Below are 26,717 nucleotides of genomic sequence, written 5' to 3' on the forward strand. Positions count from 1 at the left end.
TAATAAACAAATCAAACTATTTTAAAAAATAGCACAGTGGATTATGAATTCTAGCAACCATACTGATGGGGATGCTTTCAATAAACATGCCCTACACAAATACATGTAAACAATTTTTTCACAATTTTTATATTGTACTTGCAGGATTTAAATCTGACCCTTACCTCTTTTATTTAGCCATATCTTTAGTATGATTCCTGAAGATAGCTGCTATGTATCTGCTAGGTATTAGACTTCAAAGAATGATTTTATGATGTGCATAAAATGCTAGTCAAGCTTTACTTTATTTACTTATTTGTTTAAAAGAATATAAAAATTAGTTCAGGGTTGGAAATTTGCTAACACATCGCTGTGTAGAAAGTAGATTATAGATGCAATTTCTTCCAACAAAAGAGGAAACTGTGAGTGAAAGTTGAAAGCGCTAGCCGTGTTTTCAGTTCTCATGATTTTATCTCGAGTCTTATGATAGTTGCTGTTTTCTGTAAAGCTCCAGTGTCTGGAGTCATGTGGTTATATGAGAATCTCTCGCCTTTCATTTTTAAAATAGTAAGTTTCTAGCCTTCATGGTTGTGAAAAATACTTGAAGATGTGAATCCACAAGCGTGAAAAAAACAGAGGCAAATACCAAATTTATTATTTGTTAAATATCTCATGTTTTTAAGCCAATCTAATTATTGGGGGCTTGATTCATGATTTTAAAATGTTTAGGGTTGGGAGAACTCCATATATGGGCCCAGCTTCTGTTTTTGGTTATTCCCATGTAATCCCATTGAAATTAATTAATGGCATTGAACACATTTAGCTGACAGCAGAATTTGGTCCTTGATACTTTTACTTTATATTTATCAACAAAATAGGGACAGTAAGTATGTTTAATGACATACTCCAATTTCACTCCAAATAAGTTGAGTTAACTTCACATTCAATGAAAAAAATTTTGTGGTTTATTGTTTTTTTAAGTACAGTTAAAACTTCTGCTCATCTGGCTGACTGGGCACGTTTGTAGGCCTCTTTGTTCTGGGTAGCATAGTAATAGATATGGATCATATTATACCTTGAAGTCAATAGGATTGTATGGGTTTAAGTGAGGACAAATATTTAACCCATATGAGTGAGTTTTATATACACAGTTTTTTACAAAGTGAATTTGATCTGTGCACTTATGAACTCTTCACTAACGTATACCAGTTTGCTTGAAGGCCACAGTCCTGCAATTGATTTCTCTTGACTAAAACTGTCCACCCCAAAAAAGCCCCATGGTATTCAGTTGGTCTGTGCATAATGGCATGGGTCCAGTTCTCTGCAGCAGGTTGCAGGATTAGAGCCTAAATGTTTTTCATCATTAGCAAATGTTGGACCCATGACATGTACTTTTTGTTATTCTTCAAATACATTCAGACCATACAGTAGACCAAACTTATGCAGAAATCCATGTTTGTCTGAATGAAACTTTTACTACAAACTGCAGTAAACACCTATATGAAAAAAATACATACTGTGTGTGTATGAAAACCTCAATAACTTGGTAGATTGAAATTTTATTTTGACTCATTCAGTGAACGTCTAGTCCTGCATACAGCTACATGATTTCTCTAAACTGTGCAGTAAGTGAGCAAAAAGAGATTTTTCCTAGGTGGAGACCGGAGTTGAGAGGGGAAACTTGCCTCCCTAGACTAAATCTACCCCATTCAAAATAATCATCAAGGGCGATTAGCTCCTTGCTTCTATGGATCTTAAATTTACTCTCAAATTTGTGGTAGGAAATTTGCACCCCAGAAAAACAAAACACTTTGGCTCACATCCTGAGCTCTGCTCCAGTGATCCAAAGAAACCCTAAAAGCTTGCTTACCTGGCCACTTGACCTCCCCGCCCCTGTTGATGAGAGCTTTCCAGAGTAGTTCCTAAACCACCCCCTCCTGATCTCTCCTTCATCATTGAGAGCAAAGGCATGGTTGGGCATCCTCTATTGGACACTGGCTACGAGTGCAATTTGTAGCAGTGTTTAGTTAGGCTGTTTTAATAGGCACCATGGGACCAGCTGGCACAGAGCTTGCTGAGGACAAGAGGAGCACATAGAACCTTTTTGCCAGTCTTCACCCTAATCTGTGCTGACTGCTCCTCACCCACAACTTGGGAGCTGGTGGCCCTTTATTGTTAAACTACTGTACAAGAGAACAAAAGATAGCATCTCTCATCTAGATTCAAGGGCTGTTTTCCAGTTCCATTGTAATTGTTTTAGAAGATATATACAAAATAGGTAGCAACAAAAAGTTGTTGCCATTTGATGGTAGTTCATTGGCCTGTGTGAAATGAGTTTAGTGGTTTCTGTCCCAGTCCCAGGGGACAAGCGTTGACATTTTAAAAAACCACCATCATAATTAACATTAACTAGCATCTTTGTTGGCAGCATCAGCTGCAAGAACCACGCCTGAGTGAACATAGAGATTAAACTACGCCTTCCATCCCTGCACTGCTAGAGGGGCTTCTTTTAAGTTAGGGTAAGGAGACATTAACAGAGCAGCATAGGGAAGCTTCTCTTGCCATTTCCTGTGCAGTATCTGTTCTGTGGAAAAAAAGAGAAGATCTCAGTCTTCAGGCCCATCAATCTGTCACCTTTCATGAGCTAGCAATTCCAAATGGGAAAAAAAAAAACAAACAAACAAAAAAACCCAACAACAGTAGTATGTAAAGAAAAGATATGGTGCTAGGCTTCATGTGGCAAGGTTCTGTGCAAAATGTTATGACTCTGTGGTGAATCTTTGTAAACAAAGGTTAGACTTGATTCAGCAAGGAACTTAAGCAAATGTGTAACTTTAAGCACATATGTAGTCCCATTGAAGTCGGTGAGATTACTCATATGCTTAAGGTTACACACTTACTGAACTACCTTGCTGGATCGCGGCCTTAATGCTGAAATATTCTCTAACAGTAGTGGCTCCACTGTGACACTCTTTGTGGAATGCAGATAAGGCTAAAAGGTATATTTTCTTCTCAGCGTGTCTCCATAACACTCATTCATGATAATGGAGTCCACTGGCAAATCAAAAATTAATTATACTGGACTGCCCTCTCCAACTCCAACTCTTTGAAGAAAACATGGCCAAAGAAAATATTTTATTTTTGTTTTCCAACATCTATTTTAAATGGATTTTGACATAGATGGCAAAAGAGTGGGTACATTAAAAATTCAGAGCAAACCTAAATAACATTATATTAAGGGAATCTGCAGAAAAATACAAAATTTGGAAAAACCAAAGCATGAACAATTTTGAGGGAAATTTCCATCTAGTTGGTAGGAAAACTCTCCCTCTTTGCTAAAATAAAGTGGAGAGCTTTGCCTGCTGATACAGACATCACCAATTGGGCGTATGGGACTAGTTGTGTGTTTGCATCGGGAAGAAAATAAATTCTACAGTGTTTGCTGAAGCTTTTAGAGTTTATAAACTATGGACCAAACCATACATCCAGACATCCTGGGTGTGTTCATAATCCAAATCTGATTTGAATTTATCAAATGAGCTTTATGGTTGTAGCCGGGTGAACCAAAACTCCATGTCCCAAACACACCCAAACTTTAGCCATCTGAATCTGAAATTTGTGTCTTGAGCCTCGAGCCTTAAGTGTCGAGACTATAGTACACACCCAAATTACGAAAGGATATTGAGTTTTGTCTGGGAACCTTGTAGCTCTGAGGTACTCTTTCATGAGATTACATTATCAAAAGGGCATTGGCATGATGATGCATTTTGCATGCAGAATCATTATGGTTGGTTATGACAGGTAAGAGAAATTTAATATTTATTTTTAATTGTGAGATCAATTTACCATTTAAAATCAAACTGCCATTAGGGATTTATTCTATCAGAGCACAGTCAAAAACCTTCAAATAACTTTCCAAAGGCAGATTCTGCCTTCAGTTTCATGCATACTCCCGCTGAGGCCAATTGGCGTTGCAGAGGAATATCTGAGAGCAGAATTTGACCCTCAGGACCAAATTTCCCAAATGGCCATTCTTTGAGACTGTCTTTTGATTAACAAGCCATTTGCAGTAGGCTAGGACCAGAGAGGCAATATATACCACACTGCTCAAATCTGTGGCCAAATATTCTACCGAGACCTAGTTAATAAAAATCAACTTGCTCCAATAGTCACTGAGAAATACCTCAACTGTTAGCAATCAATTGAGACTGAGTTTTTTAAAAAAAAATACAAAAGAACGTCAAAGAGGTTCTCATTCCCAGTCTATTGCTCTATTTAAGGGTCCTATAATTCGGTGAGGTTGTGTGCTAAATAATTTGTAAGCCTTCAGAACATGCAGGTTATTGTTTGTGGACAGATGGTGCATCACATTTTATTGCTTATTCCTTCTGTGGTTTCTCATATGTGGGACTGATGTGCATTCTGAAGTCTTTGTTTCCTTGCTAAAGTCTCTAATCTAAAACAGGCAATCAAGCAAACAGACAGTGCTTCAGAAAGCATAATCATAGTTTTAAAGGGAAAAAAATTTCAACTGCAGTTAAGCAGCAGATGTGTTCCCTGAAAATGCAAAAGGTTATCAGAAGTATTAAGATAGCACAAATACATAAAATTAGGAAGCACCTACAGAACAGTTATTTTATTTTAATAATGCAGAGTAGGTGTGTCTTTTCCTTGAATACCTGCTTTGTGTTTCACTGTCTTTGGTACTGGTACAATGAAAGCCTTAAGAGACTGGCTTTTGCTTTCACCTTTCCTCCTGAGATTGGCAGCCTTTGTCTTTTATAGGCAAGTAGCAGCCTTGTTGTGATCTTGGAGCCACTGCTGCCCTTAAGAGTTAAATCATGTTGATATACAGGAAGGAAGTGAAATAGACTAACTCTACTCTTTTCTTCCTACGGATTTTTCTTTTTATTCTGAAGATAGAATTACTGTTTGTAAGCATCTGAAAGTCATTAGTGGCTCTGCAGTCTGTCAGGTGCCGACGCAAAAAACTGCTGAAACTGAACGGGTTCCTGTGCAGAGTGCTGGGAATTTGTCATGTGCTGATGAGCAGTTATAATAATATATGAGCAAATCACAAGCATTCTGCAAATTAATCAAATTTTTTTCCTTCTCCCTTGTCTCTGGGAGAGTGGCTTTGCCGGCAGACGTAGGTGAAGCAGTTTTACTCACAGATGGTAGCTCTGGCATCAGATGGAATTTATATAACAGTAATTCTGATTTCCTGCCAAAGTAGCACTGAAAACACCAGGGAGATTGTACAAGACAAGTCATGTGGTTTTGCTGAGGTTGTTGTGGGAAGTTTAAGGGGGGATATCTCGAAATTTTCCTCTTTGCATTTATTGTTTTAGCCTGAAGGGCCAGAAATTGTATGCCATTCTGCCACGGGCTAAATCCAACACATCTTTTTTTATGAATTGTGCTGAAAGAGTGCTTCACAGCTGTTGAAACTGCTGGCAGGGAGAGAACCACATGATTCCTTCTCCTTTCTCTTTCCTTACAAGGATTAAAGGAGGGAAGGTTCAAAAGGTTGTTGCACTACATGTTAAAGTGAGGCAGGGTCTCCCTTTCCAGGAAGCAATGCCATGTTCACTTACTTTATACTCCCTTTGGTATAACAAAATAGAAAAGGGGATTTTATTTAAAATATTTAATTAACTGTAAAGGCAAAGAATTCTCCTCTTAATAACAAGCCAGGTTTTTTTGAATGAGGTGATTAAAATTAGTATTTATGCATACCTTGATGTTTCCAGTTTGAGACGTAAGAAAACATATATGCACATCTTATGTATTTTTATCTATAAAGGGTAAATGTGTGAGCATACATGTATTATGCAGCCTGTGTTTGAACTGGAGATAATGGCCTAATTCTGATCTCACTCACATCAGCATAAATCAGCTAAAGTTGCACCTTTGTTAAAAAAAAAAAATCAGCGTGAGACCAAAATCAGGCTCTGTATCTTTTGAATGATTTGCTTTTTTACAATTACTCAGTCTTCACTAAAAAATATTTTTATAATAGCAAATTGAGTAACACATGGAGCATAGCTGGAATGCTGTGTGAACTTAAAAGAAAAAAAACGAAGGGGGAGTAAAATGGGAGAACTTTCAGGGAATGTTTTTAATAAAGAGGTGAATTCTTTTCTGCAGTAGGAAAAATGATAAAAAGATGGCGTATCAGCTACATTATGCAACAAAGTAATGCTGCTGTGTTTTTATAATGTAAAGCACTGCCCATTTGTTTTGGTTTACGTGACTGCAGTGAAATAAGTGGATTAGACTGAAACTTTAGCATGCTTCACTGCAGCTGGTTGCAGACATCTGTCATTCCTCAGCCATACATTCTGGATCATGCCAAGAAGAAAAAGCAAAGTCTGACACCTTTCATTTTAGAGATCCTTTATAGAAAAGAGAACCAGGGGGAGAGGGAAGGGGGAAGTGGGCAGGGGGAAAGAGAGCATTTCCTTTGTGACTTAATAAAAAGACACTTTTTCTGTGACATCATCAGTAGTACTTTCCAAAGAGAAAGATCCTGAAAAGTTCATGCTCAATTTATCCTTTTCAATCTTTTAATTTTTACTGTTCAAGCTACTGATTTGTTCAACTGGATATGATAAAAAATGTATATTCTGTGTGTGTGTGTGTGTGTGTAAAATATATATTAAAGATAGATGCATATATATCCGCTAAATGTAGATATACATGATACACCTAGTGAGATATAAGTTATATTGTGTAATCACTCACAAAGGTACTCATATTAATTCAGTGCAACAACAATGATGGAATGGAATGCCATTGCATTGTTGATAGCAAGATGTTTTGCAAAGTACACACACCTAACCCCATAAATAGATAGTAGTAATGTTTTTAGTAGAATGATAAGCGGGTAGTGAGTTATCCCCAGATAATCTGAAATATTAGCTTTTAGTGTGCTGGATATTTATTTACTTAAGGTGTTTTGTTTTTCCTGAGACTCTTTTCTAACATGTCGCTGTAGATAGAGAATCATCAGTTAAACAAAAGTTGTAATGTGACAAAGTTACATTTACATTACCTAACTTACATAACTAAGCAACAACTAAAATTAAAGAAGAACATGTTTATCTTAAGTGACATCTTGGATGTAGAAAACACTTAGTACATTTTACCGCCTCCTTTCAGCAAGTACTCCAGAACGTGCTTACCTTTAAGCATGTGACTAATCCCATTGTTTAAATTCATACTTAAGTGATTTGTTGATTTGCCCACAGGAGAAATTCCTAATCTTTACCTGGTTACACACACAGACCCAAATCCTCACCTGATGTGAAATTTGCATAACTTTGTTGATTAAAATGAGTGAGGATCTGGTCCTTTGAAAGTTGTGCTTGAGATTTCCCAGAAAATTGGGAATGAGATTTTTGTTTTACTGCCACTCCACCAAATAAAATAAACAAATTCAAGACAGGGGCCACAGTGATAGAAAAAGCACTACTATATTTATGAGTAATTAAGTCCTTTGAATCAGTGGTTACCCATGTTAGTTTTGGGTTGTTCTACCCATTTGTAATTGCAAGGACATGTTGATGAAATAATGATACAAGATTTAGGACACAAAGACTTATGTATGTGAATGATCAGGTTTACTGAGGTCTGTAGGACTACTTACAGGAAAAAAGTTACTCATATGCTCATGTGTTATAACACCAGATGCTCAGGGGATATGAACTGACTTTGCTCAATTGTTTAAGAGGTGTAAATAAAAGGGAGATAATTGTTAGGGTGGTCTAAAGCAGAGGGGTGTTCAATTAGCAGTAATGGGTGAAACTGAACTAAGAAGAAGAGCTGAATATTAGGGGAAATGTAACAGTGATATTTAACATGTTATACTGGAATAATTTCCCAGGGGGAATATCTTCATTGCTTCAGATATTAAAACTAGACCGAACATAGGATGTAAGAATATACTGGCAGGAAAACAAGATCACTGATTAGGCCTTTTCCAGTAGTAACTTCTGTAATTCTGTAATCTCTGTTTCTACAGTCCCATATCCCCAAAGTGCAGGGTTTATCCTGGAAACCCTCACTTAACTGAACGTAGTGCTTCATGCTCAAAGCTAAATATCCCTTGAAAGATTAAAAGTGTATTGGGCTACTGAAAGCACTTGAGGGAGCAGGAGGTTGAAAATTCTCATGAAAGACCTAGCAGGAGAACTTGAGATAGTTTGGTTAAGAGTTTAATAGCTGAGAAGTGTGTTTCCTCAGAACTTAATACCAGTGATATGATTAGTAGATGAAATGTAAAAGAAGTGGTAGAACAAGTAAAACAATAGATTGGGTTAAAAATGAGTTGATTCATGTCTTTACACACAGAAGGGGTAGGGGTGTACTATGTAAGCTTGTATCTCGCAAGGTACAGTATTTAGAAGAACTCTGTATTGATCAGTTATTTATATTAAAGAACAAAATGGTATCTACCTCTGAGACCACATCTCTCCTTGGCCATACTTCCTTAGCTGCAATTTGCCCAGACACTCAAACCAGAGTGATAGAAGGAAAGGGGATGTGTTAGCAATGTATAATCTATCCTTGACTTTGGAATTCACTCCCACCCTTTTTCTGAATTAGCCAGAACCTACAGATCTTTAGGGACAGTGAATTGCCCATCTATTCCTTCCGGCCTTTGGTGAAAGAGAAAATTATTGTGAGAGTGGTGACATGGGGGAGGAATGAAAGTTTATATTTTTTGCCTGGCCACTGTGTGAATTATAAATTTTCACAATAGTTACCTTTCTAAATATTGTCCAGGATAGCTTACCACCTAGTACCCTTAATAAGAACTCTTTGGTCTATTTGTGTATATAAACCAAAATGAATAAATTTGAAAATCTATTTAAATTTAATTAAATCTACCAAAGCATTGGACAATCAGAATTACGGCTGACATTCCAGGCTCAGTGAATGACATAATTCCCACTAACTTCATTTGGGGTGCTCTCGGGCATTTTGCTCTTAACTCACACTGTTGTGTCAAAAACAAAATGGTATGCTATTGTGCACAACAATGTTGCATTACACCAGATATACAGAGAATTTGGCAGGCAATTTAAAATACTTAAGCCTTTGTTTTATGAAGTCCCGAGTAATTATTTAGGGAGAATGTGTGGTGTTGCTTCCACAAGAGATGGTTTTGTATCTGTTTCTATTCCTAAATCAGACATTCCTGTTTTAAAAAAACTTACTCTGTGAAAAAAATATTTTTTTATAATCAGGTGATCTTTTCAACAAATATGAAATACAGTCTGCATTTAACCATGGGCAATTTAATCTAGCTATTTCTGGGATTTAGATTACTCAACACAGTATACAAACTCCTCTATCTTAGTGCATCCATTTTCATATAATAAATATTTATATTTTTATCACCATCATCAATAGATAACATGTTAATGAAGGTAAAATGGTAAAATTAGAGATGTTTCTTCTCATGATTTGATGACTGATTTGATTAATGATTTGAAAGCATAAATATGAAGGAAAATGATAGAATTTGCTAATTGTTTCTGTTTATTAAGAGTGATTTTACATCCACATGAAGGTTAGCTTCTGTCTGATACTGATTTGAAATTAATAGACAGCAGGTTTATAACAATCAAAAGGAAGTACTTCTACATTGCCAGGGGATGTTGTGAAGGCCAAAATTCTAAACTGCGTTCAAAAAAGAATTAGATAAGTTTATGGAGGATAGGTCCATCAGTGGCTATAAACCAAGATGGTCAGGGATGCAACCCCATTTATTAAGCCTCTGACTTCCAGATGCTGGGACTGGACCAAAGTGGAGGGATCACTCAATAATTGCCCTGTTCTGTTCATTCCCTCTGAAGCATCTGGATACTGGGCTAGATGGACCATTGGTCTGACCTAGTATGGCCGTTCTTACATTGTTATGATTTACTTTTGGCTGTTTTACATACGGAGTTGTTTACTTTGATTTTCTTCTTTTGGTCTCCATGGCCCACCAGTGTCACAACAACTGTTTTTCTGCATATAAAAGCCAGAGCCAGAATTAGGGAGTAGCCAGGGTTGAAATTAAAATTGAACTCTTACTGGCACGGGGGCCGGCTTCCCCCACACCCCTGAAGGGGCGGGGCCGTGGGCGGAAGGAGCAGGGCTGGGGTCAGCACCCCCTAGCCAGCCCATCTGCACTGCCTGGGCCGCACCGCCCAGGGCTCCAGCGGCGATTTAAAGGGACCGGGGCTCCGGCCGCTGCTGCGGAAGCAGCATTGGCGGCCGGAGCCCTGGGCCCTTTTAAATTGTGGGTGCTGAGGCAGCTGCTCCTTTTGCCCCCCCCCCCCATCAGCAGTCCCGGGGCGGGGGAGAAAGGGGCAACCACATTAACGGCAGCGCTTTAAGCAGGGTCCTTTGCCACGGCAGCACTTTAAAGTCAGCTGTACATGCCGGTACCAGCAGCCACTTTTAACCGGTACATCGTACCAGCCCATACCGCCTTACTTTCACCCCTGGGGGTAGCCAGCAGGGCAACTGACTGGGACCCCATGCCACAGGGTTCCCCACAAAGCTAAGTTGCTCAGCTAAGTTTCTCAGGTGGCAGGCCTGGGAGCCCTGGGCTTCAGGCCCACGCTGTGAGGCTTCAGCTTTTTACCCTGGGCCCCAGCAAGTCTAACACTGGCCCTGTTTGGCGGCCCCCCTGAAACCTGCTTGCAGCCCTCCAGGGGCCCCAGACCCCTGCCTGAGAATCATTGAGCTAAGATACACATTGAATTGTTGCTTTAAATTCCATTTTTGTAACATAGCTTATTTCTTTTAATGTTGCAATTAAAGGAATTCAGCATTAACATTAGCACTTTCCTGGCTTCTTTAGGCTTATATTATACCTTTAATATTATTAAATAGTGAACTGAAATGCTTATTCAGAAGTACTAAACTCTGTTTACGATTCCAAATCATGAATAGACTGCACCTTCATTTGGATTTTGAGGGATCCAAGTAGGTACTTGAGAGTATAATTTGGTCCATCGTGTAGATTTTCACGTTACAAATACATTTAAAAACGAGTAATGAATTTTGTTTTCTTACTTTGCTTGTTTCCCCTGCTACAACCAATGACATCTTTACCCTCTTTAAGAGCTTGAGGCTATACATTTTTATGCACTTGAGTACTCAAGTGAGTAGGCCCATTGGGCCATTTTCTTAGCTCCAGCACAAGTGAGGAAGTGACAGAAAGGTGCTCTTTGTGCCCTTCCCCAAATCTTGGGGTCATATGAAACATTTCCCTATGCAGGGGAGATCCTTCAGTAGTTGCTAACCTGACACTAAGGCTATTCTGCACTCTGTATGCATGCAGATCTATACTACCAGGCTTAGGCTCCAAACCTGGAAAGCATCTTTCCTCAGGGGAGTGCTTAAGCACATCAGTGAGACTTAAGCACATGGTTAAACACTGTCTGAATCATGTCCTTAGTGTGCCTCCCACCACTGGTAGTCTCGCTGGCTGTTCTTAGGAGTGTTTGCAGAATCAAGCCCTATAGTAACACAGGAAATTCAGCTTGAGTAGTGTATGAGATGTCATCAAGTGTGCAGGTAAAGCACAGAACCCTGAGGTCCAGTAATGACAGGTGAAAACTTTTCCAATCATTTCTAAAAATTCATTTGTTTGTACTTCTTTGTCTACGCTTGTATTCTGTCAATTGTTTAGAATATCAGACAGTTCTTTTAATTTAAAAAGCTTGTCTGTTCAACATTACATTTAGGGTTTTTAAATTTAATTTCTTTGTTGTAATTTAATAAATGAAAAATCATTTCATGGAATGTTGTTATTTACCCAAAAGATCTGGGTAAATAACAACATTTCTTGAGTTGTTCCAGGGCCTGTGTGTGGTTAAATGTATATTCAGAAATTTTGGAAAACTTTTATTGCAAGTATCAATCTGACTGGAGCAATTCTAATCTATCTGGTATTCGGGGAGTTTTATAAATGCATAGTGTGAGACCAATAAAGTAGAATGGCTCAGTTAGAGCCATTATTGTCTATTGGACAAATACATGTATTCAGCTTTTTTCCATCCATATTATTATGCACACAATTGGAATGGCTGCTTTAGAGCCATTTTGGTCTATTGGGTAATACAGACCGTATTTAGGATGTTTGCTCTGAATAGTAAAAATCTTTATTAATATTTGTGGGTAAAAAAAATGGAATGCACAAGAGTAGTAGCCAATTTTTAAATGACAATATTTTTCCCTTTTCAAATTTTTGTTTGCATACCATATTGCTGTCACCTTAAAATGGTAGCTGGCATTTAGTTCTCCTGAGACACCAAACTGTGAGAGCCATGAAGATGCATTACACAATTACTTCCAAGCTGATGGTCACAGGGATTGCCAGGGAATCATTCAGAAAGGTTGTCCTGTCAGGCAGAAAGCGTATGGCCACCATCTTGGAATTGTTCCTTCTGATGGCAAATGCCCATGGGTTCATTTAAATCACAATTCTATCTCTGATATGGATTTTCATGGGAAACAAAGTTTTAAAAGCAGCTGTTCTTGGTAGAAATGATTTTTAAGTTGGTGGCAAGAAGAACCTATATTGGGGTGGTCAGAAGCATGTTCTAAGGTTGTTTATTTCCTTGGTGTGTTTTCTTGGCATCTGGTCAAATATGCTTCTGAACATTAAAAACATTTCTCTATATGCCTCTACTAGTGCTTGCTACCTCCCACTTGAAATTCTAACTGTACCTAAATGGGAATCAGTAGGTTCCTTTATTTGCTCCTAGCAATGTAGAGCACATTTCCAGTTGGAAATCCAACTATATTAACATCAAACAAGAGCAAATTATGGTCCTGTCCATTTCAACAATTCCCTTTTGAGATCCAGCCATGGGTACTCCATTAGCAGAGTTTCTGAGTGTCCCACACTTTTTAATGGATAGCCTCACAACACTATTGTGAGGTAGGGCAGTGCTGTTATCCCCATTTCACAAATACGGAACTGAGGCACAGAGAAACTAAGCAACTTGGCCAAGGTCACTCAGAAATCTGTGGCAGAGCAGGGAATTGAACACAGGTCTCTGAAGTCTTAGTATCCTAATAACTGGACCATCCTTCTTCTTCTCCAAGAGGAAAATTAAAGTAGACTTTACAAATACAAAAAGAGCATTCCATGTCTTCCATTGTCCTGACTCAAAAAACTTAAAGTGACCTAATAAGGTGGTCATCTGTAAGAGGTGACAGGACTTATTGTCAAGTTGCAACAAAAAGCATGTACTTACAGTAAGGAAGAAACTTGAAATTAACTTACCATATCACATGGTAATAATCTTACAATGTTTCAGAACCATCGACCACCTAACGAGAAACATTCAGAGCATTCTGTCATATGAGCATTGTCATTTTTGCATTTTAAGAGAACAAATGTCATATCTAGTAAACATTTTTCTCAGGATTTAATTATAATTTATAGTACATTGCACAGCATTTGTTTTCCATTCATCATTTTATTGCTCTTCATCCTTTTCTCTATGTTTCTAAGTAAAATGGTGTGTATGCAGTTGTCTCTCTCTCCGTGTGTGTATATATGTATACATATGCAATATAATAAAAAGTAGTGTAGTGGGAACAACAGACGGCTTGTGTGTATGATGTATTATTGGCATTTTTCTTTCAAATTACTGATTTGTTGTTGCTTTGGGAGAAAGCCATGATTCTGGTGCTGTTAGTACTCTTTTAACAATTTGGAATAAATTCCTGGGCTTATCCATGTGACTAATCCAATGCCCATGTCAACATTTTAATGCAAACCCTTACATATGTGCCTGTAATACCACAAAATAAGACCTTTCTTTGTGGAAAATTTTCTAAAATTTGGATGCCAATCAAATATTTTTAGGAGTGGAGAATAAATGCAGCTTCACCATGTAAATTATTTTTTTTCTATGAAAAATACTTCAGCATTCATCTCTTTTCTCTCACTCTCCTGTTTGTGTGAATCTTAAATAATAGATCCATATTGAAGTTGGTAAATTAGCAACGATCAGCGGTGTACAGAGTACAGTCAGTAACCTGATGACGCTATACTGACATTGAGGTTTTTATGTGCGACCTTGGCACAGGTTGATTTTTAAAGCTATACCAATGGAAAATGGGTTTGGCAAACATTTGAATTCCTAACAACCCACTAACAAACCCTCAGTTCCAGCTGTAGACATTGTTGCCCCTATATGGTCATAAAAACTTACTTTGAGATCTGTGCCTTTCTCAGAACCTGCATTTTCAAATTCCATTCCATTGAGGCACCATGTTGGGCTGCATCAGTCATGCCATGTTATGAAACCTAACACGATGTGACTGATGTAGGCTGACATGACATGTCACAAAGCAACATATCAGATCATACATTTGAAACAAAACGAAACAAACTTTTTTTTTCTCAAAACCTAAATTAACAAAGCAACATATTTGTTTAAAAGGCAGAAGAATCTAAAGGGTTGGATTTTTTTCTTTATATTTGCTAGTTCTTTTTCAAGACCAGAATGTTCATCCTGTCCAAGCTCTGTATTCTTCCCAGGGCAGAGACACAAACTGGGACAGCTCAAGTCTGAGTCCTATGCCCAAATCCTCAAGGTATTTAGATGCCTAACTCTCATTGAAATCAATTTCAATGGGAGTTAGACACCTAAATACCTTTGAGCATCTTGGCCTTAGTGCTTTCTCCACTTCTAGGCTTGGACCTACAAGGTTCTGAGTGCTGTCAACTCCCATTGGCCTCAGTGGGTTCTGAGGGTACTCATCACCTCTCAGGGCACTCTGCATCTTCCACAAGTGCTTCCAGACACCATTACTCCTATTATAGTCGATCCTTCCTGTTTTTCTTTTGTAGCTCCATCGCTTTACAATCTCTGCTCTCAGTTCACAATGTTGAAAGGTCTTCAGTCACTGAAGTGCAAACAATGTAGTGTGCTACTCTACCGCCAGGTTGTTTGAGATGTAAGCAATATAGTGTCCCCCCACTCCTCCTTCATATCTCAGAAGGATACTCCATAATTTGCTCTCCATGCTGACCTGCCTCTAACCCGATTCTCCCACACTGCAACACAATGCATTACATATTATCTTCTGAACCATCAGGCAGGGTTCTTTTTCTTAAAGGGCTTTCAAATAATTTTATGGGAAGATATATAGAAGGTAGAATATATATGACCTATAACTTGCAAAGAAAGAACCCACCAACCACCACTAGATAAAACATTATAAATTTATTGCCAACTTATCTAGGAAGGGTTATTTTAAGAACCTGCTGCCCACAACAAGTTTTGAGCTGTAATTAATGGATGGGTTATCCAAGAGAAATGGGCATTTTCCTGTGTCCCTTAGTTACAAGCAAATTGCAGATATTGTTATCTTTGCAAGTAAGAATAATCTCTGGTTTTTGTACTACTTCTGCTGTAAACAATGTTCCTCTTGCTTTCCTTTGACCCTCACTCTGTATACATATTTATATATTATTCATACTGGATTAAAAATGAATGTGCTCTTTACCACAGTTGTACTGTATTGTGACAATACAAATTAACTTATTGTGTACTTACTTTTCATATGGCAGTGATGTGAAATTTTGATGGCCTCAAAAAGTAAGCAATAGAAAAAAAGACAACATTGAACAGAATCCATTTAGGTGTATTTTATATGGTCTTATTTGTTAAATTTGTTGAATTAATAAATTATGTTCCTCATGTACAATTGCACAGTTTTGAACCTTTTGTAATACTGGATGGAATGAGGTTTTTTTACAAATATTAAGGGCTGTTTTTCTCCATGCTTTGTGAATTCTTTGTTTAAATATTACTTTAATGGATCAGTGTATGAATTGGTATTACTATTTTTAATCATCAGTACTTATGGTCAAGCTAATACCCCCAAAGAACTGATAAATGACATCACATTTTGTAGGCAGGGCTAGTGTGTTGTTTGTTATTAATGCTGCCTATACTTCCTATTATAAGACCCTGTTTGCAGTTGCTTATAACATGCCAAGCCTTTAACCATTTGGGCTGAATTCCTCCATTCTAGGTGTCTGCTTCAGGTGGAATATTTTGGAAAATTTCAACCAAACTAGTTCAGCCATTTCTGAGAGCAAGTCTAAGGAAAATAAATTGTTTTGCCAGGGTTAAAAAAAAAAGTGGTGACCTTTTTTTTTGAAAAGCTCTGGGACCCCCCTTGCTTTGGAGCTGGGATTTGAAATTTGGCAGTGGGTGGCCTTTGTATCAGGGGCATGCCTTTTGCCATCCTGTGTAAATCTGCCCTAATTTGACAATGTTCTACGCCTTTTAAAAATCATGATTTGCACATGCTCAGCAGAGACTTCTTAGTTTTCAGCAGTTAAGTTCTACAAAAGATTCTGGCCACACTGGGCATGCTCCCACCCAGAATGGAACCAAAGTCAGACCCGTGGTGGGGTTAGAGGGGGAAGTAGACTGGAACAAGGAGCCTGTGGGACAGAAGGGGCAGAAACCAGGACTGGAAGCTGGTGGAAGCAACTGGGAATTGAATTGGAGGGAGACTGGGACTATCTGGGCAAGGAGACTGGGACTGGGATCCAGGGGGGATTGTGACTAGTTAGGCAAGGAAGTTGAGATTAGGATCTGAAAAAGGTGGACTGCAACTGGTTGGGCAAGGATACTGGGGCCAGGGAATGAAATGCAGTGGGGGACTGAGCCAGTGTGAGGGGACAAAAATTGGATGAGGAGCCAGAGGGGGAGACTAGCACTCATTGGGCAAGGAGACTGGGATTGAGAACCAGTGGGATGAGAAGTAAAGAGGTGAAAGGGGAGTGGAGATAGATTGATAAGGACTCAGAATCAGGAAGAACTGAGCCTGGGACTAGGATAGGGGAAACTGGGACAGGGATGGTGAGTCAGGAGGGGTGAGACTAGGATTTGCTGGCTAAGGAGACTGGGATGAGAAGCCTGCTGTGTGGAGACTGGGACTGGCTAGATGAAGAAATAGAGCTGGGATGAGGAACGAGAAGTAGGGAAGAGAGCACTAGGACAAGGGACAAGTTGGAGGGGCAGAGCAGAAAGGGTCATGAAGAAAGGGAATGAGCAGAAGAATCCCACTATATCACACTCCATTTCAGAGCCTGAACTGGAACATAAGATTCCTGAGTCTCACCATTCCTCTGAGGTCAAAAAATATCTAAGAAACCTGCTGTCAAGGTGTCCATCCCTCTCTAAATGCTGGTCCACACAGAGGGTGTCAACCTACTACTGCTGTCAGTTATTCTGTTAGCTCAAGTGGCAGAGGTCTGTGTGGTGGATCTAAAGTGTCCAACTCTAATGGTGTTGCTTCACGATGCTACATGATATAATTTCTGGGTTTTTTTAATTTATTTTGCTTTTTAAAATAAAGGGATTTATTAGGGTTGCAAAGTCAAACACTAAAAAGTTATGAAATGCCAGAATTAAGGTTGCTTTTACAATCGTGTGCATATGCATTATGATACAGTCTTTAATTACATGATCACATACAATTTTTTCCACAGGACCCCTGCCTCATTCAATGCACAGGCTGGAGCTGCTTTGGGGATGAATCAGGGATGAATAGGAGGCTGTTGTCTATAGGACTCCGGCCTCATTTGTTGCAGAAGTTGGAAGGTATATAGTGAATGAGGCTGGGGATTGCAGGAGGAGATCTCATGGTTAAGGCAGTTGATTGTTGCCTTGGAGGAACTAGATTCTATCCCTGCCTGTGCCACAGAGCTCCTGTGTCATTCTAGGCAAGTCACTTAAAGCAGTTTTCTCAACAAGTTGTTGCTAATTGGGTGCCTGATGAGAGACATTGGGGTCTGGTCTGCAGAAGTGCTACACACTCTGAAGTCAAAGGAAGCTGTTCTTTGAACATGTGAAACACTATATAAAGCTAAGCACCCTGAAAAGTCAGGTCCTAGGTGTCTCAAATTGGGCACCCAAAATTAGTTGATATTTTTGACCTTAATCTCTTTGTGCCTCAATTCCCCATCTGTAAAATGAGAATATGACCACTCCCTCAACTCACAGGGGTGTTGATTCATTCATATTTGTGATACACTCAGATACTGTAGTGATGAGCACCATGAAGAAAATTAATAATTCAGTCTTCAGAGCAGGGTTTGAAAAGTGTGCCACGAAAGAGGCCTAGGGCTGGACATTGAGCAGTGAAGATAAAACAAAATATTGAATAGCTGCTTATTAAGTGAGCACCATCCCTTCAGTGCACTGACTGAGGAAGAGTTCCTGTGGAAAAAATAGTATGTGATCATGTTGTTAAAGACTGTATTGTAATGCAGACATGCAAGGGGCCTGAATGAAGGTTGCAAAGGCAACACTAATTCTGGCATTTCCCAACTTTTTGACTGCTTGACTTTGCAACCTTAATAATGTTCATTTAACATACTTTTTTTGTGTATGTTTGTAATATACAAACTGAAGCTTGCAGAAATATAATTTGGTATCTGTTTGCAATGCTTTAAATCAGTTAAAATGTAAGGGATGGATGAATAAAAGTATGTTAGGGGAAAGAAAGGTAAGCTTCTCTAAACAGCAGGTAAAGAAACCGGTAACACTGTTATACATTGGTCTGACCCAAAGCCCACTGAAGACAATTTAAAGACTCTCGTTGACTTTAATGGGTTTTGGATGGGGCCCCATTATGACAGTATTAGTCCACGCAATTTTAAGTGTTCTTATATGAAACCTTTGCAGAGACTAGACTGTTTATAGCAAATTAGCTTTAATAATATATAAAGACTTCGTTATACTGATGTTTTCACTTGTATTTACAGCTACTATATATCCTAAAATATAAATTCACTAAAATGCAGTAATGGCTAATTTATTCACTATAGGAAGAATTTGTTTTACATGCATTTTGTGACAAACATTTTGTCAGTATATAAATTCCAGTGGTCCTTTTAATCAGATAGGATGACATCATTTCCATAAAGGAATCTGACAACAGGCACATAGTGTAATCTTATGGTGATCTCAAGGAACTCGGTGTTAGGAAATATGCATTTGATTCTTGACTGCAAAGGACTTCCCATGTGACCTTGGGCAAGTCACTTAATCTCTCTGTAAATTAGTTTCCTCATCTGTAGCAGAGAGTAATAATACTTACCTACGTCTCTATATGCTTTGAGATCCTGAGATGAAAAGCACTGTGTGTATGTTATATATATATATATCAATCAATCAACATATTACTTATTATCAGCAAATGACGGTTCCAGGATTTTCAGTATAGATTCTGCCTTCAGTTTAAAATACATGTACTGTGATCCTCAGCATAAACCACCAGATGAACAAATAAAGACATTTTTAAAATCAAAACTACAAACACCCTAGCCAGGATAAAATAGACCAAACTCATACATTATTACTGAGGTCCCTTTCCAGGGTGCGATGTTTCCTTCTATGAATTGAAGGGATAATTGTGAAATGGAATGATTTTATTGGACCTTTCTTCTGAGTTTTGCAATCTAGCTTAGAATTTCCAAAACTATGCAAATCATATTTTCAGTGAAATCTCCTTCTTTATACCCATTCAGTTTTTTACCCATTTTCTGTGCACAAAAGTGGATTGTGGAAGAATATAACTGATACTTTCAAACATGTTGTGAGTGCAGTTATGAACGTATACGCCTTTGGATTTAAGGGACTGATCCTGAAATGCATTGAATAGGTCTTGTAATCTCTTCCTTGACCACTGTTTCTAGTCCTCCTGCTGAAATTCCTCTGTGAAATTCCTGACCATTCCTATTTCTATAACTACCATTCCTAATTGTGTTCACTATGTTCCCTATTACTTTTCCCACGATTAAATTTTCCTTGGAGATTTGCCCTTGTTAAGACTAATAATTTCTGGGTTTCATCTCTTTTCCCTGAGTACCTTGTCTGGAAAATTTCCCTTCACCTGCCCTGTCTGAGGAGCAGAAGAACCTTCAATGCTTCAAGTCTGAGACTTAGGTAGAAACCAATTTACTGTATCCTATGGATCCATTTAGGCCAGTGTAAATATTTTGTATTCTGGAGCAGGACCCTGTCCTAACACAACTGACATCAGTTCATTGATGATGGGCAGGCATCTCCTCCATGCACAAATGTCGTACCCTCGCTTGAGGAAACATGCCCACGGGGCTGTGTTCTGGGCACAACACTTCCCTCCTCCTGAGGAGCAGCTAGAATCTTCTGTGTGGACTCAGTCTTCAGGTGCTAATTCCCACTTTTTCCATTAAAAATAGTGGGTTGTTTTAGGGGTCCAAGCACTCTAGTTCAACTGATGACATCTCTCACAGGGAGTGAGTTTTCCTGACAACCCACCATCCAGAACACCACCAGTGTAACCCCGGTGTCACTTCAGACCTCTTTCTCTAATGGGAATAACATCTGACCAGGCTACCCATCTTCCATTTACCTATGTAAAACTAACCTGATAACACCTAAATGATGATTGGCCACAGCTCACCTGCCTGTGACATTTATCGAGTTAGGCACTCTTGGCCTCTTCCCACACAGTGTGCACTGCAATGCTTTCACACCTACAGTACTTTCCTCCTCCTCCTTCTGCGTCCTATGTAGTATGTCGTCTAGAAACAGGAGAGGGGGAAAAGTGCTCTTCTAATGTGGATATTGGATATTGTTTTTCACTTGTCCTGGATTTATGTAGATGGTCTGGCACATTTATTTATTCATTTATTTGAGCAAATTAAAGCAAGCTAAGCGCATTTGACCTCAGATGGTCCTGGTTTAAGTTAATTTGAGAGACAAAGCTCATCAAGTTCCAGTAAAACACATCAACAACTTCCCAGCATAGGTTGAAATGTGGTTGCTGAAACATAACCTCCAATACCAGATACAGCACCAAGATTCCAAGTCACAATAATATGAAAAATAATATAAAGCACATTGCAAGACTGACTAAAAAAGAGCTGTGTTTCATTCATGCTTTTTTTTTAGTCACTATTTCATACACAAGCATACATCAGGTTCTGTGCAGTAACATTCCTTTTCTAATCTAGACTGGATATTTTATTTTTAAGTTAGCTATAGTTTTGAGCCTCCATCCAGCAAACACTCATGCACCTGCATAATATTACTCACAAGTAGTCCCACTGCAGTAAAGTTACACATATGTGTAAGTATTTGTAGGCTTGAGGCCTTGCTTATCTCAATCCATTATTGCTATCCATCCAGAAAAACACAAAACAACACAACAACTCCATGTACATAACATGAAACATACAATGTTATCCTCAGAAACCCACTCAAAGACAAAATATGTTTATTAGAGTGTGGTCTGCACATTGTCATCGTGCATTGCTCTAGATAATCAACAAATATAAAAGAATCTATTATATGGTTAACTTTATTTGCAAGTGTTCAGACTGGATCAGTGAATGCTTAACAATTATGTTAACTAAGTGAGAGGGGATGGCTTAGTTTTCTTTAATGTCCCAGAAAAAGAATTTTTAACAATACAGTTTGTATGAATAGAACTCAACAAAAGAACTATGAATTTCTTATTGTTGCTCAATGCATGCAGCACTTCCTTATAGCAGTATTTCTTTGTTACACTTTGCAAAGAACTGGCTTGCAGTGAAAATGTAAATATGAGAAAAACTAACCAGACTTTTGTCTGTCACGCAGGTCACAGGCCTTTCCAGTGCAGATACTGCCCATACAGTGCCTCTCAGAAGGGAAATCTGAAGACCCATGTTCTTTGTGTCCATCGCATGCCTTTTGACAACAGCCAGTATCCAGATCGCAGGTTCAAGCGCTCCAGAGTTGACTCTGAGGCTTCTGGGAATTTAGAGGAACCTGCAGCTGTCAAACCTGGGAGCTCAGCAGAGCTAACAGAGGAGGGCAGCAAGGCCCAAGAGTAATGCAGCTGAACAAATCAATCTGTATATTGCAATATTATTTTACACAGTTCTTAGGTTGCATTTGGGTAAGAGTTTGATAACTGCATTCCAAGAAAAAGAATTGTGTACAAATTCCCAGTGGTGTACAGGATGTTTAAAACATTTAAATATATATATATACGTATATATTACAAAAAGAAAAAAATAATTCCCAGCCCTTGAAAATGGCTGCTAAACTGTTACCTGGCAACAAGTACTTCCAAACAATGTAGGTGGGATAATAAAGTGATTTTAAAATGTTGGGAGGTCATTAGTTATTTAAAAAGCAGAGCGATTTCAAACTTCAAAGTGGTCTTTGTCCAAAAATAATGCTCTTAACAGAAAAATGATACCGTCTAAATGATTTAGTGTTGCCTTGAAGATTGAGGGGCTGTGTTTTCATTGTTGAAAACACCTTTATAATATGACACCAGCTGCTGTCATTTGCCTAGCATAGTAATGAGATGTGTTGGTAGACTGCCATGGTGCCAGTCTGACTGGAGCTGTCATTGCAGAGAAAATCAATTCAAGTGGTGTTGCAACTGCACTATAGGAGAAATCTTAGACGGCCCGTAAGCTGGGGTCAGTACTGACCTATATTGGAAAGGATTGTGATATTACATTTTTGTTTTTTTTTTAATATACAGCCAAATGAATCAATGGTTAGAAAGAATCTGAAGACCAATGTGTGATTGCAGATTGGTTGTGTAATTCCATTTTTTTTTTAGATCAACTTTCAGTATTGAGGGAAATTCTTTTATTCTTTTCTTTCTTGTTGATGAAGAAATAGGTTGCTGTAAAAGTAGAAGTACAATATATAAAAAACATTGTTTAGTGAAACTAGTCAACCTTATCTGTAGAAGGTGCTGGTGAGAAACAGAATATTATTAACTAGCGGGTTGATTTCTTTTTCTTTCTTTTCTTTTCTTTCTTTTTTTACTTGAATGAAGGATTCCCCAGTCATGGTTAGTTTTCATTTGTTAGGTTTTATAAGTGTTACAGACATAGTGCAGGAGTTTCTTCTGGAGAAAGCTCTTATAAAGTAGCTTGACCTAAAATATGAATCCAAACATCCTGCTCTTTGTCTCTAATGAAGAAAAGTGTTTTTGCTAATATTTCTTTGTTTTTGTAAAACAAATGTGTTCTATATTTTTGAAGATTTTAGCTTTTCTACTGATTGGATCCTCAAAATTTATTAAGTTCTTTGCCATATAGGAAGCTTTTGAGAGACTACAATGAAACACACAATAAAAACAAAAAGTAAGAATAATAGGTAATGGTTTATTCTTAAATCTGCTTGAATGGCATAAAAAATTAGCCTTTTAATGTACTTCCTTTGATAGAAGCAAAATCGGTGCTGTTTATCTGGTTATTATGATAGTAGAGAAGTATTAACTTCTTCTAAAACAAAATCATCCAGACTTTAAAAAAAAAAAAAGTCAATATTTCTTTGCAGGCTGGGAGCACAGAGTAAAACCCCAGGGCCTTAAAACTTCAGCTCTGCCTAAAGCAGTTTACAAAAAATACTAAACTGCAATCAATGTAAATAAAATTCTTAGCGCTACCCTGAGACTGGAAAAAAAAAATCTCAGGCTAATAAGGAATACGGTTTGCATATGCTGTCGGAAAGGATGTCATCCAACTGAAGTTTCAGTTTAAATGAGGTCACTGTGTAACTTGGACCCATCTGGCACAGAGCAAGCTGCTTTTCTTGTTTTTCTAGAATAGTTCTCACTGCCTTACTTAAATCGAGTTGATAAACTTAATGCAACTGTTTCTATGATCCTAGATAAAGGATTGAAATGTTATTGAAAACTTTCTGACTGTAGTAAGCTTTAGGATTTTAACTGCACTACTGTGTTTGGTGACTGTGTCAGTCGCTTGCTTTTGTGTGTTTGCGCCGCCTTCAATATCTTAGCAAAAAAAAAACATCAAAACAAAACAAAAAAAAAACAAAAAACAAAAAAGCCCACATTCCATTTCTTGCACTTTTTGAGCTCTTTCAGTATTCTTTTGTGTCTTCTGAGCATTTTCAGATACGACAGGCAATAATTCTGTTTGTGACACTGGAAACATCTCCCGTTCTTTGTGATGTGTGTGTTGATTCCATTTGGTCCGGTGCTACTGTCCCTATTTTCCCCTCTGACATAGACCTTTTTTCCAGAACATTTGTAACTTGTAATACAAACAAGTGACAGCAGCAGTGATGCATTGTCAGTTTCTGAATATCATCATGCTTCTCATATCTAAACATGTCAAGTTTTTTCTCTGTAACTTCTGTAGTCTGTGATACTGGTCATAATACTGTCTACATTCCTACACAAAGAAAAATTTCTATCTTGGAGGAAATCTGAGAATAATAGAGTAGAGGATTTTGTTGCTATGCTTGTAACAATTAGAAAACTTTGTATTTAAAGTTTATTCTTGGTCATTATTTATTATTATAATACATCAGTTGACAGAACTTTATTCTGGTATAGAAGTATTAAAAGTTGTTTTTTCAGCAATGACTGTTTTCTTTCTGCTGTTAGAATAAAAATTGTCTTTGAAGCAGTACAGTTTTATCCAGTGTTTTACGCAATAAAACCTCTACCTCTGAAAAAAGTTTTCCTACTTGCATATGTTTATTAGGAACACTTAAAACATTACTTTCTGCAGCTTTGTCAGATATTAAAAAATAATGTCAGTAAATTCACTGTTGTTAGGCAGTTACTGGAGTGTACTATGCTGGGTGTGTGTGCTCAGTCCACTTATTAATCAGAACAAATCTATAAACAGTATATAGATATAGATATATTATATATTGTGACTAATTGAAAGACTGTGGAAATCTGTTTTAGCATGTAGTAATAATTGTTTTATATAATACTAATTATGTACTACAGAAAAAGCCTTGGGGTCTATCAAGCATTGATTTTAAAGTGTTTAAAGTGTGTATCATATACTGTAATGTATATAGTCATGTTTCATGTTAAAAACACATTTGTTTGTATAGATCATATACTTGGCTTTAGAAAATTGTGAGGTTTATTGTAATGGTGCATGTAAAGAAAATTGCCTACATTTTAAAGAAATTTGCAAGTGCAAGAGCCCTCATATTCTACCGGATGCATCATTATTCTTCCTGTATATGTTTGATTTTCATACTTGGAAGCAACTACATTAAAGGATCTGAAGTTCTTGACTGACACTCATTGAAAAGAGTAACAATAATTAACTCGTATCAATAAATGGATGCACCAAAGCAGACTAAATACTTCTAAAGTGCAGAAAGTAGGGGGAGAGGGGAGCCTTGCACAGGAAAACTGAGAAGGAAACAACAATGGGAAATTTTAACAGAATTAGATGAAACCACTCACACTCTGCTAATAATGTCATACTGGAGCTGAGCTGAGCTGATTCTCCAATCCTTGTGCGTGTGAGTCCAGTAGAGCTAATTTACAAAATTACCTAGCGGTGTTAAGAACAGAAGACTAGCAATGAGAAAATTCAGAGTTAATCAGTTGTTGAAAGTTACATCTAGGAATTGACTTTTCAGTTTAATGGGCAGAATGCAAATATTACCATGACAAATCATGTGACTAGTACCATTTAAGAGAAAAATGAACAGCTACATGTAATTAGGAAAAACTGCATTTATAGTAGATCAAATTTGGGTTCAAATTCAAGAAGTTCATCAAAATGACTCATATATGTTTTCGGGTTTCTCACAACCTTTCCTGATGTAACCCACTATCTTATCTGGGAAGTATAGTATGTAAAAATGCAAAGGCAGGATCTGTTTGCTTCAGTATATGAATTCTACTCTGCCTTGCTCCAGGGGTGCTGTCATATCAAGAGGTCACTGTATCCAGGAGCCAGGGAAAACAAACCATTTTTTTCCTCCAAAGATTTTCAAGCCTTCTTTCAGGTTCAACAGACGTTTAATGAAAATGTGGATCCTGATATATTGAACAGAAACAGTTTCTCTGCACCTCGATGGAAATGTTCACAAACACAATCTCCTTTATTATCCAATATGCATAATAGAATCCTATGATTAAATGGTTCACATATTCTTTAGGAACCATGGAAAAGAACCACCATGAGGCCTTGTACCACAAAACATGGCAACACCAGCCAAGCTGTTCCACGGGAAACAGAATGTCTGAAAGAGTTAAATACTGTTGTCTCAAAAAAAGGCAATTTGTAACTATTTTTTGTTAGCCCAGCTGATCAGCAGCCTTCATACGCAGATGGTGAATGTTTTGACAAGAATCTTTCTACCTAACATCAGAAAGCTGCTCTCAGCTTTAAGACAATGTTTCTTGTTGAAACTTTTATAAGGACTATAACCCCTTCGTCTATTGTAATTTGGGAATTGAATATTTCCCTTATCTGTTTAACATCTGTATTGTAACAGTATATTATAAAAATCTCACCTTGTGTATTGTAAGCACGATCCCAGTGAAATTATTCTTAAGTATTGTGTTTTTCATTTCTGCGTATCACTGCTTGGCATGATCTACCAAAGTGGAAGTATGTTTCCATGGGGAAGGTTGGGCGGTGGGCAAGGGGAAGGTAAAACTATAGTGTAATGTAATATTAAAAGTGTAATCCAGCTGAGCACTAAACAAAGGGATTGTGAAGAGTTCTGCAGCTCCTCACCTGTTGGTGTTGCTAAACGTATTTTGGTTTTTTTGTTTGTTTGTTTTTTTTAAAGAGTCTCAACGAACAGGGAAATCATAGGAAAAGAGGAGGTAGAAAATTTAAATGATCCCAGAGTGAACTGGTTTGCTGTTAATACAGAAATACAGAGCAAGAC

General features: G+C 37.9%; 1 protein-coding gene across 15 annotated transcripts in view; it reads left to right on the top strand.

Annotated features, from left to right (window-relative positions):
- The window catches only part of ZNF536 (zinc finger protein 536), a 406,360-nt gene extending 379,982 nt beyond the window's left edge, over positions 1-26,378 (top strand). For 13 of the 15 annotated variants that reach the window (XM_075118389.1, XM_075118391.1, XM_075118395.1 and 10 more), the window contains one exon: positions 21,660-26,378. In XM_075118389.1, coding sequence (XP_074974490.1) covers positions 21,660-21,895 — 236 coding nt within the window. In that variant the 3' untranslated portion in view covers positions 21,896-26,378. The remainder of the gene's footprint in view (positions 1-21,659) is intronic. The other 2 variants (XR_012664576.1, XM_075118393.1) reach the window with 2 other exon arrangements.
- Positions 26,379-26,717: the final 339 nt, after the last annotated feature.

The sequence above is a fragment of the Caretta caretta genome, chromosome 12, assembly GCF_965140235.1.
Source record: "Caretta caretta isolate rCarCar2 chromosome 12, rCarCar1.hap1, whole genome shotgun sequence".
NCBI classification, from domain to species: domain Eukaryota; kingdom Metazoa; phylum Chordata; order Testudines; family Cheloniidae; genus Caretta; species Caretta caretta.